This window comes from Typha latifolia, chromosome 10 (assembly GCF_019914945.1).
Source record: "Typha latifolia isolate L0001 chromosome 10, TyphaL0001v2, whole genome shotgun sequence".
NCBI lineage: Eukaryota > Viridiplantae > Streptophyta > Magnoliopsida > Poales > Typhaceae > Typha > Typha latifolia.
In genome coordinates, this window is record NC_133095.1 from 1572248 (window position 1) to 1586948 (window position 14701).

General features: G+C 43.4%; 2 protein-coding genes across 3 annotated transcripts; both read right to left on the reverse strand.

Moving 5' to 3' along the window:
• Positions 1-33: 33 nt before the first annotated feature.
• Positions 34-9605, reverse strand: LOC140796914 (indole-3-acetaldehyde oxidase-like). Of its 2 annotated transcripts, XM_073150116.1 has the most exons (10): positions 9249-9600; positions 6933-8681; positions 5723-5982; positions 5320-5529; positions 4189-4407; positions 2496-3461; positions 2308-2403; positions 2109-2207; positions 1258-1447; positions 34-591 (listed from the first exon to the last, which is right to left on the reverse strand). In XM_073150116.1, the coding sequence occupies exons 1-10, from the start codon at positions 9382-9384 to the stop codon at positions 359-361; spliced, it is 4158 nt and encodes a 1385-aa protein (XP_073006217.1). In that variant the 5' UTR covers positions 9385-9600; the 3' UTR covers positions 34-358. The 2 variants fall into 2 exon arrangements, with proteins under 2 accessions (XP_073006217.1, XP_073006218.1); XM_073150117.1 differs by lacking the exons at positions 34-591; positions 1258-1447 and adding an exon at positions 1464-1831 and having other exon boundaries at positions 9249-9605.
• A 945-nt stretch (positions 9606-10550) lies between these two features.
• On the reverse strand, positions 10551-14169 carry LOC140796883 (multiple C2 domain and transmembrane region protein 16-like). Its single transcript, XM_073150046.1, has one exon. It carries the CDS (start codon positions 13808-13810, stop codon positions 10736-10738), a length of 3075 nt encoding a protein of 1024 aa, XP_073006147.1. The 5' UTR covers positions 13811-14169; the 3' UTR covers positions 10551-10735.
• Between the last annotated feature and the right edge of the window lie 532 nt (positions 14170-14701).

Here is a 14701-nt window from a genome sequence, read left to right on the forward strand (position 1 = left end):
TGAAAGTAGTCTAAAACATGTGAATCTGCCATATATCGTCCAAATAATATGAACATATGCATTTATCAAAACATAAAAAATTAAAACATATTCATTTCACAAGTTGACCTTCCAATTTCAGCCGAGACACAGTTAAATTTTCACTTCTTTTTTTTCTATATATAAAAAAAAACTTTTCATTATTCGCATCACACGGCAGAGGAGTCTACGATTTCTCCAGCAGCCAACTGATGGTTTTGAAAGCAACTCCAGGAAGAGAAGTACGCATAACGTGCTGATAGGGCCGTACGTCCACTTATTGTGCTCTTTTTTCCTTCATCTAATATGCACACCATAGCATGGAGGAAACTTGATACTTTCATGAACTTGCTGAAAGATTAGCAGAAGGTAAAGTCTCCAAGTACTTCTCCACATTGTCCAGCCCACACAGCTCCTTGACCACAGGCATGGTAGCTGGAACCTCCAATTGGAATGCCAAAGGGGATTCTTTGGATCCAATGCGCAAAAATAGCTCTGTTCTTGCAGCTCCGATTGCTTCTCTTGTTGCGCAATGAACTGAAGCTGCGAGAAGTAGAGGTGGCTCCCCAGAAGCTGCAGGAAAGAATCAGCTTCAGTTCATCGAGAAGAGGTTACTATTACTAATCAATAGAGAGTAAGAAACAAATAGCGAAATTGAAATAGTTAACTATATAGCTTCTACTAATTATACTAACAAAGGTAATAGCATGAAAATTTGGTTTATGTAGCTAAACATTGCAATACTGGCTTCAGTGGATCTTCCTTGTTGAGTGAGGCCTTAGTGAATTGCAGTCACTCTTCTTACAGAAAACAACCACTTCGAAATTTGTCAGAAACTAGAACAGAACAGGAAATAGAACACAATATACTAAAAATCATATTAAAGAAATTATTGTAAAAATCGTATTAAGTAATTTCTCTTTTAGGAAGCTATCAACCTTCCATCATTTATAACTTTGATCTATTTATGTATGGAGCGGTTAGCATTTAATTGTCCCGTACTATATGAACAACCCTGGCTGGTCCATGTCTTCAATTATTTTGTCAAATATAACTCTTTCCAAAGTACCAAATCAACAAGTAATTTACTATAAAATTTTAATTGCTGGTATCAGTGCATCCCCTCTGAACCACCATCATAAGACAATGGAAATCATGAACTCATAAAAGTAAAAGCTTGACACATTTTAGGAAGAGAAGCTAATGTAGAAGTCAAACCAGGGGATAATAATGTAGTACCTTTAGAAGAGAGAATACACTTTTTATGATGTCCACTATTAACTAACTCAACATTGAACTGTTTTGGAATGGTGTCAACTGTTGGGATCTTGTATGTCCAAGTACCATCTGAAATGACCAAACCATCTGAGTTGGTCACGTACTCCTCGCACATAAAAAAGCCTATTCCTTGCACAAAGGCACCTTCAACCTGCAATTGGGGAATAAGGTATATGATTGTCCTAAACCAGGACATACAAAGTTGACAGGATTAGTTATGATCTCAGTTGAGGGGGAACAACTTTGGCTTTTCTATTATGTAGTTATTAAAATTTTTAAAATTCTAATACTACCAACACTGCATTGGGAAATGAAATGCTAACTACCATCTAACTAACTAACCTTTGAAGCTTGAATAACAAACCTAGCACATTTGCACAGAAAGCTATATCAATTGATGCATATAGGCATATCTCATATTCTAATAAATTGTCCTTCTGGAAAATGATATCCTTAAGGGCAATATGAAAATTTTACCATTACTACTGTTGAACTCAATCATCACATCAACCTCGCCATCATGAGCACAAAAATCCTAGACAGACACAGAAGTCAGTGCTAAAACTAATTAGATGCATGTCATAGGCAAACATGATTGCCAGGACTTTCACAAGTCATTTGATTCTTCTAAATAAGGTGGCAATTCCTCCGAAGATCAGAAGAATAGAAGATCCAAAATCACAGCCTACCTGCCAAGCATACTGCAAGAACTGTGATGTGATTGAACTCACTTTATATATTGCAGATGCCATCATAAGGCAAGTAGCAACTTACAATCAGAACACACCAGTGAAGGAGGAGGTATAACATACCTGCCCCAAATCCACTGCAGGGTTTAAACTCTGGCCACAATCATAGGTAAGGTCGCTCCTCAAAATAGTAGTAGCTCCTGTGAGAAGATCTACTTCCACCTGCAAGGCCCACAATTTCCTGACATAAAACTCAATGGGATTGAACTAAACAAAAATACACCAGTGCAAGTTTGGCCACAATAAGCATAAGTATGTGTACCTCGCTTATTGCAGCTCCATAATTTAGATAGCTCTTGGATTTGTGGTCAGGGACCCAGTAAGCACTTGCTGATAAATTTATGCTTTGCAGATACGCCTGCATGTTAAGGGGCAAAACACTAGGACCATATGACCTCACGAAATTTTTTTATCAATGTTCAGTTCAAAAGTATAAAATCAAATAGTAACCTGTGAAACCAAGGCATTCCATGAAACTGTGTCATTCTGTTCTTGTAACCTGTCTTTAAGGTATTGTAGCCTCTCAACCAGGACATTACAGGCTAGCCGAACTGCTTCACAGCTAGACTCTGATGTGGTGCTTCCCGTAGTCCATCCTCCTTGTATCAAACTCAAAGTATCTGCCTGAATAACACGGACCATCTCAAGAAGATCTTGGCTTCCATCAGCCCACAACTGTCCAAGAGAGAATGCTGCCATCTGCTTCACTTTTGTCCAGAGCCCTTGACCTAATTCAATCCCTCCAACTTCAACAACAACCGAACCATCACTAAGAATTGAAACTTTTCCTGGTTTACAAAAAAGCATTACATTGTGCACAATTGGTACACAGGAAATCCCTCGTTTTTTCCATCTGTTGTCACTATTAAAACAGTGAATCATTTCAACACGGCTCTGATAGCTTGTAGATGAAGCCAATTTATCAAAAATAGAAGGTAATGTGTATTCATAACTTTCTCCCTCACTACCTTCATAAAACAACAGGAGGCTCTCAAAGGTATGAAGATTCTTTTGTCTGACAGAATTGGCATCAGTAGACAATGCTGATGCAACATGTTCGATAATAGCTTCAGCAATGTAAGATCCCTGTACCTCTCCAGGGGCCCGCATTGCTGACTTTGTTGAAATATTTGTTTTGCAGACCTTCACATTGAACGAAAGAGCACCCCAATTGTATTTCTTCAGTGCTCCAATCAGATTATGGGGTATCACGGGACTCACATCTTTAGTTATTCCTGCATTAATCAATAGATCTATATGCAAGGCTGTGATCTTCCCATCAGTCTTGAAGCCCACAGAATAGGACACTTTCATTGGATGTCGTCCTCCCGTCATTATCATATCAGTTTTGCGATCAAGATACATTCGAACAGGACGTCGCAACTTATATGCTGCAAGCGCACATGCAGTTGCCACCTATCATCACAAGACTCTAACCATTAGTTGTTTCTACTTTTTCTAAGCTGATCATTTGACACTTCTATCTATACAGACATACATAAATGCATGTCTATATATAGGCAAGTGTGTGTAAGCTACTTTCTAGTTCAGCACCCTAGATGGAATAAATGATGTAATACTCATATATAGTCTACTGTTATTTGCAGAACATGGAGAAATAAACATTTCTGTATTACTGGCAGAACCTCAGTTATCTAGTATAAGCAATTACAATCTTCTATGAAGAAACTGGTTCCAGAAGTCATATTGCTGTTAGGGAAATGATTGAGGTTTAGGTGTTGGTTGTCGATTTATATATGTACCATAATCTGGTTTACAATTCTCATTTATGTTTTCTTCACACCCAAGAGTTCAATTAGATAATACATCATTTAATTTTTTTTAAAAAAAGCTTGATCCTTGTAAACAGTTTGATGCACTATCAGCCTTCAACCTTGAAAATGATAATCTGACATGTGGACAGCATGATCATATATGAATATTCACATCTATAAGCAAATCCATGTGTCCACAGTATCCCTCCCAAAATGAGATTTTAAATTTCTATAATTCAAAAATCCATAGGCTTTACGCCTAAGCGAAAAGTATATCAAGGATTCCCTTTTCTATAGTTATTAGCTATTTGTCTAGTTAAAATCATACTATAAAAGCAACTCGACATTGATCTTATCAGTGCACTTACAGGTAATGATCTAATTGCCTTCCCTCCGAAACCTCCCCCAACTCTTCTAGTAATAACACGGACATTGTGGAGAGGAATACCAAGGCACTTTGCAATGACACCATGTGTAATCTCAGGGCACTGACTCGAACTGTAGACTACCATGCAATTATCTTCATCTGGAACAGCTAAAGCTGTTTGTGTTTCCATGTAGAAATAATACTGAGAATCAAGTTTAACCTGGATACAGGAGTTGCATATCCATTAGTTGTTAAATAATATTTGCAAAAGGGCAATTACAACCACAGCCAAGGGCCCGAGGAGGTTTAGTCTACACCAATATCACCTTTAAATCTTTAATGGAATGGAGCAAGATAACAGAAGTTTGTTGAAAAGGAAAAGATAATGCTGCAATTTATTTAGTACCCAAGCTGACTAAATCAGAAACATTGTACAACAGTAACATAGAAAAACAAAGTTATAATATCAAGTCAAAAAATCTTAAAGGAATATGTAAAGTGCATCTTGTTTAAATCAAGGAAGCTAGGTCATATTAATTTGTTTTTTCATTATTTCTGTGGTTACTATTAGAAAACAGTAAAAGACCTTTACTGTGAAAATATCTCATTCTATTCTTTTCTGTTATTTATTCAGAAACTAGATTCCGACCCTGATATCTCTATATTGAAGATATTAATTCTATTCATAGAACATCAATATCTCATATGATAGTTCTGAAGTGGAATGAATCATCAAAGAGACTTAAAACAACATATCCAAGTGTTATCCAAAATAAGTTGATTGACTATGCAAATTGGATAATCAGTTATATGCTCCATGGATGTCCAAGAAGAAGATACATCTGAATATAGGTAAAGCAGTAAATGAATAACAGTTCATCAGATGAAGGGCTATAACTTTCTAGTTCCAGGGGAGCCGATTAGCTGGAGAGCTCTCGAGGTATATTCAAGATTTTCCTTCTCCAACATGAAATTGAGAGTCTAGGAGAAAGAGTACCAAAGGACAAACCTAAAATATAAAGCAAAATGATGTGAAGATCTGTTCCCAAGCAAGATTTGATAAGACCTCAATAGTCATCTTGAGACATCGAGCTACAATGAATGAGGGAAGCAAATGAATATAGAAAAACACCTCTGCTGATAGAATTGTGTGATCAGCTTCTGTCATTCCTTTGGAGAAATCACCAATTTGTTTAGGATAAAGTACTGAGGGAACTTCAAAAAAACTGCATCTCCTGACAGCCTCTTCTACAGATAAAATTGGTGGTTCCAAATTTTCTGTGCTATAGGTAACAACTGCATTCTTGGCAGCCATGCTAGCAAATCTTTGTGTTTCTGCAATCTGGATTAGTTACTATGTTAGCTCTTGGAAGTGATACGCAAGGAATCTTACCAAACATCTTTATTCAATTAGAGCTGCACAACAATTCAATTCAATCATAAAGAAAACCTTAATATAACAAAAGGAAAGGAAAGGAAAGGGAGTTTTAAGTTTAAACAATAAACGAATAGTAAAATTAAACTGATGAGGATACCACAATGCTAAGTGGTTGACCAGCATACTCGGTAAGTGATTCAGCAAATAGTGGTTCAGGTCCAAATATGCTGCTCGCCCCAACATTACTTCCTCCTTCTGGAATGTCATCAACAGACACAACTGCAATAATTTTCCTTGACACTAGAGAAGAGTCAAACTTGATGCCCTTTATGTGAGCCAATGGTCTTGTGCTATAAATAAATGTTCCATAAAGACAGTCCTTCGGAGAAGGGATGTCATCCACATAAACAGCTTCACCTGTTAAGTTATAACAAGTTCACAGTATTACTGCTAAGAAAGAGAAATAATTGTACTTCTTGTGTTGCCAATGCAAAAGGATATTACTTATTTATAGATTTAGTTTTTGCACAAGCCCTAACCTACCTTAACATCTTTCCATGGAAAACCACTTCAAGCTGATCTATTTGCAAACTGTTTAGTACTATAGTCCCTTTACAGGTATGTCACAAGAATCGCCTAGAAATTAGTTGCCATTGGGTTCCATCAGTTTATAGGGAACATTGCCCTTCACTTTTTTAAGATTATTTTTTTCTTCAACCTCATCCTAAATCCTTATCCTACCTAATCACTCTTGATCGATCTTAAGAGTTGAGAAACAGTCATTTTGGTTAGTGTCACCAAAGATTGGCCACACACAAAATAGACCACCACAACAAGCTAGCTGCCCTAAGACTGATCTCAGGTGAATTGAGTTGTCACTTGTGAGTCCAGATGGAGTTATTGAACAGAAATAGGTATACATAGTTAGTTCTTTCCCGTACTTGGTTACAAACCAGCAGTTCTTCCCCATGACAAGGAATTAATCTACAAAAAGGTAAACCTGAACCCTGAAGTGGTTTTCCCAATAAATTGATAAAGGTAGACATCACTATGCAAAAAGGGAAAAAAAACTGGAACTGTTATGTATTATTTCAAAAAAATCATTAAGACACAAAAGTTTCCTCATAATACTAAAACAATGTTGAAGATATGAAAAACTATTAATGACAATGCACTAGGAAAAAAAATCTAGGAGCACCATTATATATAATTTTCTTTCTTTACCAAGCTAAATGAAACAAAAAAGAGGAGAAATTATTCACATCAAGCATGCGGATGTCAGAGAGAATCAAATATGCCACTAAATTGTGAAATTAAAATATGATGTCAATAAATGTTAAGCTCGCCGATAAATGTAAACTACACACCAGAAGCTTGGATTTCAGCTCCAACTTTTTTAGTTGGCTCACCAACAGGATAATAGTTGTTGCTGAGTTCCACAACTTGATTTGAGGACAAAAGAATGTGATGGTCACCATATAAATCAAGTTTTGCAGGTTCCAATTTCTTATGACTGCCATTTGAATACTTGACACTAACAGCAGGGTTAGATACATTAGTCTGGAGAACATTTCTGGGCTCTGCCAAGTCCTTAGCAATTGGATGAAGAAAACTGAATAGAAAGGCAACGGCCAAGCTTGACCTGTAGGCAGCATGTGGTGTGCCTTCTTTTGCTACGATGGTTTTTCTGAGCAATCTGATTGCTTCAAGTAGAACAGAAGCAGTGATAGGTTTACCCACTAAAAAAGTCTCAACCTTCCTAGCCCTAATGGCATGTTCACTCCCATAGGCACCGAAAGCCAAATGCAGATTGTCCAGAACAAGATAACCAGATGCTTTATCTAAGGATATGTGAGCCAGAAAAGCAGAATTAAGATAAGCCACAGCACCCCCAAGAGGGCGAGGAGCTGCTCGATATGTTTTAAACAGCACATCTGCTTTTTCTGTATCTCTGGAACCCATAGTTGCTATATTGCCAGAGACACTACTGGTACTCCAAGAAGGAATGTACACGCTCACAAGTAGAGTTTTATAATCGCATGGAGGCCTCTCCAAGAATTCCTCCAATTTTAGGCTTAGTATTTCTGATGAGGTCTGGATAGAAACAATTGAACCAGCAGCAAGAAGTATCGTAGCAATGTCTGAGGGGAACTGGTTCCTTTGTGCCATCATTAAATTTCCTCCTAAGCTTGCTGTATTTCGAACAAATTGGGAAGCCACTTTATCCAAGTGATCGGCAATTTTATTAAATACTGATCTCTCATCTGAAATTAACATGTAATCATCCTTTTCTCTCAGTACTTCAATAGTCCTGGAAATTGTTACAGCTGCTCCTATTTCGATGCCTTTATGGTCACTTCTGATAATTGTTAGCTCTGGAATACCCTTGAGATCAATATACTTGTCATATAGGTCTAATTCCTTGTAAACACCAGAGCCAGTGTTCCCAACAACCATTTTAATACGACCCTCACTGAATGTTTTTAAATCCAATATTTTATAAAGCTTTTCAATGCTTTTTGGGCGATACCAACAGCCCCCTCCAAAGGATGTATGCTCCGAGACATCCAAATTAGTCAAAGAGGACTTGATCTCAGATCTCAAAAACTCAGGGAACGTGCAGATTCTATCACGATTATAATAGGGAAGTCTGCTAACATTAGCATCTTTATTTCCTTTCTTCCAAAATGCATTGAGGCCCAAATCTTCCAAATCAACATCAGCTGCGAAGCTCTTACAGGTGTCTACAATCGGTCGATAACCAGTGCATCGACACAAATTGCCTGTGATAGCTCTCTCTGCCTCATATACTGTGAGCTTTGAAAACCCATCCAGAGGTTCGGGCCTATCATTTTTATCTGCATTGACAAGGGCAGAGAAAATAGACATACACATTCCAGGAGTACAGAACCCACACTGAGACGCATGAAACCCAGACAGCCTCTCGTGAATTGGATGGAACCCATTCCTAATATTTCCAAGCCCCTCAGTTGTTGTAACTGAACAGAAATTTATACTGTAAAGAAGTGTCAGACACGAGCTCACTGAGAAATCAGTCACCTGCTCAGTGATAGGATCATATGTTGACAGAAGAACAACACAAGCTCCACATCCACCTGCAACAGGGGGCAAATAAAGAAATAAATCTTTTGATTTCTTTCTTAGAAAAGGAACTTGCCTATCAACTAATTCAAGAATAAATATAGAGATATAAAAAAAAAAACTACACCCACAATCAAGGGGCAAAGAAACTAACAAATCATTGGATTTTTTTTTGTTGTTGCTTATCTACTAGTTCAACAGTGCATATAAATTTTTTACCACGATGAATAATTACTAATCATATAAAAATAATAGTATTCATCCTATGCACCAAAGTTTCCCCAAGTGAGTACATTATACTGACTAGATGGAAATTTCCAATTTCTACTCCTTATCCAGTACTTCCCCTGGCCAACTGGAAGAATAAATAGTTCTGAGCACAAAGGCGCGGCCCACCTCATTTCTCATAGCATAGCAGCAGTAGAATACCAAAAACACCAACAAGTTAAAGAAGAAACCAATCTTACTACCAAAGGTAAAAAAAAAAAAAAAAAAAAGAAATCTAACCAGCAAGCGAAAAGATCAAGAATCCATCTTGGTAGCAAAAAAAAAAAAAAAAAAAAAAAAAAACGTTCCATCACCTTCTCCGCAACCAAGCTTGGCGCCCTTATAAGGGGTCTGAGTCCTCAAGAACTCGAGCAAATTAGTCGAAGGATCCACCTCCGAGAACTCGAGCTCGAACCTTTCTCCGTTCACAGCGAACACCAACTTCTCCATCTCACTTCCCCTCCCACTTCTCCACTAACCCAAACCCAGACTCTGGAATCGGAGATCTCTAACCTTTTTATCCACTACCGGGACTCCGTATGCTTCTTATCCTTTCTCGATCGAAAGCAGGAAGAAATAAAATTATTTACGAAGATTAATAAAGAGCGGCCTCTCAATCGGCGTCCCTGTCGCCTTTCTCTCCATCTCACCTCTGTATGGAGGTAAAATTGCAAATTACAGTATAAATAGTCAAAAAATTTATGTGAAAAAAATCATTTCTCGTCTTGTAAAGTTTAAATAATGCTCTATAGGAGTAAGTTAGCAGTATTTTATTTCTCTTTTAGTTTTAGGTGGTCTGCTTTTGTATGAAATATAAAAATAGAAGTCGGCAGCCTTCCAACTTAAACCAATCAAAATTTTCATTTTAACACCCCCACCTTTTTCATTTTAACTAGTTTACATCCTAAATTTTACTATTTATAATTTCAGCCCTGTCCTTTCACTAAATATTTACAAAAGTAACATCCTAGTCAGATTTATCTAGTAAAACATGTGATCAATTTTATGCTTTTTTCTTCTACAAATATGTGGGGGTTAATATTACGAACTGGCCTAATTTAATTCGCACGGTTTTCTAAGTTATTGAAGCACACAACTTCTAAGGAGATCTAATCAATGAGTCCACCTGAATTTTGAATCTCAAGATATCGATGGAAAGCCAATTAAATCATAGTTTGACAGTCCTTTAATGACTAGATAAATCTAGTTTTAATTCTTTGTATGAATGAAAAAAAATTATTATAAAAAAGAGTGATTAGAGATCGGAAGAAGCCGACCAAAACCTTCCAATCAAGCGCCGAACTTGGACTATGGAATGCTTCGAGGAACCACGATCGTCCGCTCTTATGGCTATATGCCATTTGGGAAGCCAACCAAGTCAGTCTTTTACTTTCTCGGAATATATTTTTCCGACCACTCTTGATTTAGGAGTTGAGATGTGTACGATTCCTATAGTACGGTGTTTGATTTGAATGCGAAATGGAAGCTGAGGTGATGATTTGCTTTCGTTATTTGATTCATTTATAGTTTGGTTCATAATGGGTTCGACAGCACACGCGAGGAAGATGATAATTATTTTGATAGGAAGTTAAAATCGCAAGATTTTGATTCTAAACTTGCTCAGTAAAATCGCAAGATATTTCTTATTGTTTTAATTCTCTATAATCTAGTATTAAAGCATAAACTCACCTGCAGAGAATCTATTAATAGAAATCCAGTGACCTGAATGATCTACACACACTTGTCGAGTTTTCCAGCCACGATAAACTCAGACCGGCAATGACTAAGAACAAACGCAGCTCTACATGATACGCTCGGCCATGGAGGGCAGCCGGCGGAAATAGTTGAGCGCCCGCGGCGGCATCCTATCCCGAAACATGGGATGCCGGAGATAGTAGAACCCGGCGACCACCGCCACCACCCTCGACGGCACCAAGTACATCACCACCGCCACCGCCACGCACATGGCTATGAACATCCCCGTCGCCCTCGGGTCCCTCCACGTCACCAGCGCCTGCACCCTCTCCGCCTGCGCCGCCACGTCACCCAGCATCCCCTGGACCCTCGCCCCCACCGCCCTCGCCCTTTCGTACCTCGCCCTCACCGCCGCCTCCCCTCGGCTACTCGGCACCGAGTCGAATTCCTCGTCCAGTTCCTCCCTATCCAAAGCCGCCTCCGCCATCGACGCCTTCAGACACGGGTGCGGCGATGGCCCGCGTGGCCGTTTCCTGTACCTCCACGTCCCCATTGCCGCCACGTGGAGAGCCAGCGTGGGCACGATCAGCTCCGGGTACCATACCAGCAGCACCAGCACCACGTGCGACATCATCGTGGCCGTGGGATTCCGCCACGTCCGCATGTCCTCCATCCACTTCGCCAGGTCGGCGACCCACGTCACCGCCGCCGCGATCCTCTGCCAGTTGGCGCGCACCTTGCGCATGCTGAACCCGCGGGGCTCTGCCGCGTCCAGCATCCAGAGCACCACCTCCCGCCGCAGCGGCGGGTCGGATCGGGACAAGTGGCCGGCGGAGATCCGCGCAGCCGCGAGGCGGAGCGGCTCGCGCTGGGACGACGGGATCGGACGGACACGGTGCATCGGGGGCAGCATCGGCTGGCCGTACACGTGGATCAGGTCTAAGGCGGACCCCGCGCGCGCGAAGCGGACGGCGAGCTCAATCTCCCCCATCCGCTTCGCCCCCGAGGGAAGCATCAGGAGAAGCGGGTAGGATCCGCGGTAGATCCGATCGTTCTCGAGGGTCGAAATCCGGATCCGAACCTTCCCCATCGGGCGCGATCCGACGATGGGGTCTTTGTCACCGTCCACTGTGGTGGTTGACTCGTCGAAGACGCCGACGGTGAGCACGGTGCAGGGGTCGTAGACCGGCCACGTGTACTGCTCGTTCCAGGCCGGGTCGAAACAATCCGCTACGGTTCGGGTCCGGGCCCATTTAGGCCCGTATTTAGCGACCGCATACGCATCCGTGGACCCCTTCCCTTCCACCGTCCGCATCGGGAGCAACCCCTTGCATCCGATCACACCAAGCTCGACGGCGCCCAACGGTGGCCGCCACAGCTGCCTCGCCGACGGCCGGAAGTCGCTGGCTGCGTACGGTGGCTCGTCCGCCACGTGATACCCTCCGTCCAGGCAAGCTCGCACGTGCAGCCTCCCCCCCTGGACTTGCCTGGTCGTCGCCTTCCTCCCCTTCTTGATCTCGTCGTTTGGGAGGAGGTCGAGCCACCGCGACGCCACCTTTCGATCATCGACGCGGCGCTCGATAGAGGAGAGCCCCATCGTTGCGGAACCCACCGCAATCACCTCCTTCCCGTGGCGGATCTCGAGGCAGAGGACCAGCCTCTGGTCCTCGTCGAATGGCTCCGCCACCGTGAACACCAGGTCCTCGTTCCATAACGGTCCGCCGTTACGGTTAACGGCTGAGCGGGTCTTCAGCACCTGGAATCCGAACGCGGCCCTGACGCCGATCCCGGCCTCCCTCGGAGGCGGCGCCGTTAAGGTGTCCTGCGCCTCGATGACGGTGACGCGGAGGTACCAGAGCTTGGGCGACAGGTAGACCTTCGCCCGCGAGCTGACCTGGCTCGGCGGCGCGTCGGCCTTCCATGCGCCGTTGAACGATTCGTCCGCCTGTGTCCCAATCCACGTGGCAAGCATGAGGTCACCCTTTTTGCTGCCGCCGCCCTCCAGGCGGTACCACTGCGGCGCCAGGGGGCTGTCGGGTGGGTCCCTCGTCGACACCTCTGACACGTCGAAGCAGAGCCCGCCGAGGAAATGTCTCTCTTCGGCGTCGGCCACGGCGTCGGAATCTGGCGGGAGGTCCCACACGGAGACCTCGAGGGTGGATGATGAGTCGACGGCGGAGGGGTCGCGGGCGAAGGCGAAGGTCTGGTCCCACTCGAGGAAGGCCCCCCGCCTTGCCTCCCGCGTGCTGACGTGGCGTCCAAACGCGGCGACGCGCACGTGGGGCTTGGCGCCGCCGGGGAGGGAACGTGCGCGGACGACGCGGACGAACAGGTACCGCATCTTGTCCACCAGGTCATACTTGGACGCCTCCGGCGTCGCCGGCCGAGGAACGTGACGTGGAGGAGGCGGCGGTGGGACCCATCTCGGAGGCACGTCTTTCTCCAGTTCGGGGGGAGCCAGCGGCGATGGCTCTGCGGCTTCCGTCACGGGCTCCGCTGGAGGTGGCTGGTCGGGCACTGGCGGAGAATCGGTCGCATTCTCCTCTAGCGGAGGAGGTGGGAGCTCGGACTCTGCTGGCTTCTCCGCATGCGGCTCAGCTTCCTGCTGAGATGGCGGCGGTGGCACTTCTTGATCGGAAGTTGAGATATCTGCAGGTGTTCCCGTTACAGCTTCCGCCTCTGGCTCTGCCGGCGCCGGCTTTTCTTCTCCGTCGGCTGCCGCGGGCTCATTACCAGCTTCCGCAGGCGGCTCAGCGACCGCCTCAGGAATCGGTTCGTCGACATAATAAACTCTCAATCCAATCTCTCCTCTGATCCAACTAAAGAAGCTCTTCTTCTCCAACGGGAAGTACATCAAAGCCTCCTCCCCCCTCTTCACAAACTGCCGCGAGTCCAACCTCACCCGGCCGAGGAAATTATTCCTCCGGCTCGGCCCCACCCTCACGTCGTGGAACACGTTGACCTCCAACGGCTCCCCGGCCATGTCGACCGACCCGGCGACGTTGAACTCCAGCGTCTCGTTCCACGCCGGGTTGAGTTCCCGGTGCACCGTGCGGGTCTTCCGCCGTTGGCCGTCCAAGTCCACCCTCACGTACGGGCTCGACGTCCCCGTGCCGTCCTTCGGGAGGAGGTTGTGAGCTTCCACCACCTCTACTATAAGTTTTCTGCCCATTGCGGCCATATCAAACTCAGCGTTAGGCTACTACGGAACTGGAACAATACTACTTAGGCAATGCCTGTAATCTTCTTCGCTTAACATGGGAAAGAGAGGGATTCTCAGCACTAGGAAAAGAGCCGATCAGTATATATAAAAAGCTAAAGAGCATAAGAGAGTTTTAGTGTAGACAAAAGATATGCACTAAAGCTAGTACAAAGGTTCTTACTCTCATCTGCAAGTAATCTCTCTTCTACGGACCTAAAAGCAGGAACTCCATGCAATAGGGTTACGTGGCAGTCTGATAAAAGCTAATCCTCCCTGTAATCTGTATTATAATATAGCAGTAGCTTAGCCTACGATCCGTCTTATTCTTCTCCCTTTAATTTCCCCTTTTTGTAATGGGCGGTATACGCTTTACTGAAAGATTCCCTATCTTCTTTCTTCTCTCTGTGCCTCAGCCGACCCGGCCCATAACTTTCTGGGTAACAGTGCTTCGTGCCTATAAAATGAGAATATTTTACCAAAATGGGTCACTGTATAAAATATTATTCATTACCAAAGTGAGTATTTTTGTTCATTGATTCAGATATAGAAAGGCATGCAGGAAAGTGATGGAGAAAAGCTCACTATCGCATTGGATCATCGCCGACCACGCATCACCTTTCCTCACCCAATCTCAACGTACATCGCACATGACGGTTTGCTGGATCCTGGTAGGAATCCTATTTTTGTCTGGCCCATAATTAACATTCATGGTGGTGCCTGCTGCTTTCGGAGAAGATGGGAAGGAGATTGGTGTGTTTTTCGAGGCTTGTGACGAAAAAGGAGGGAGAAAAAAGAGTAGTTTTTTTTTTCTTTTCTTTTCTTCTTCTTTTGAATAATTAGCAGGTCAGCCAGCAATTGCAAAGCAGAAGT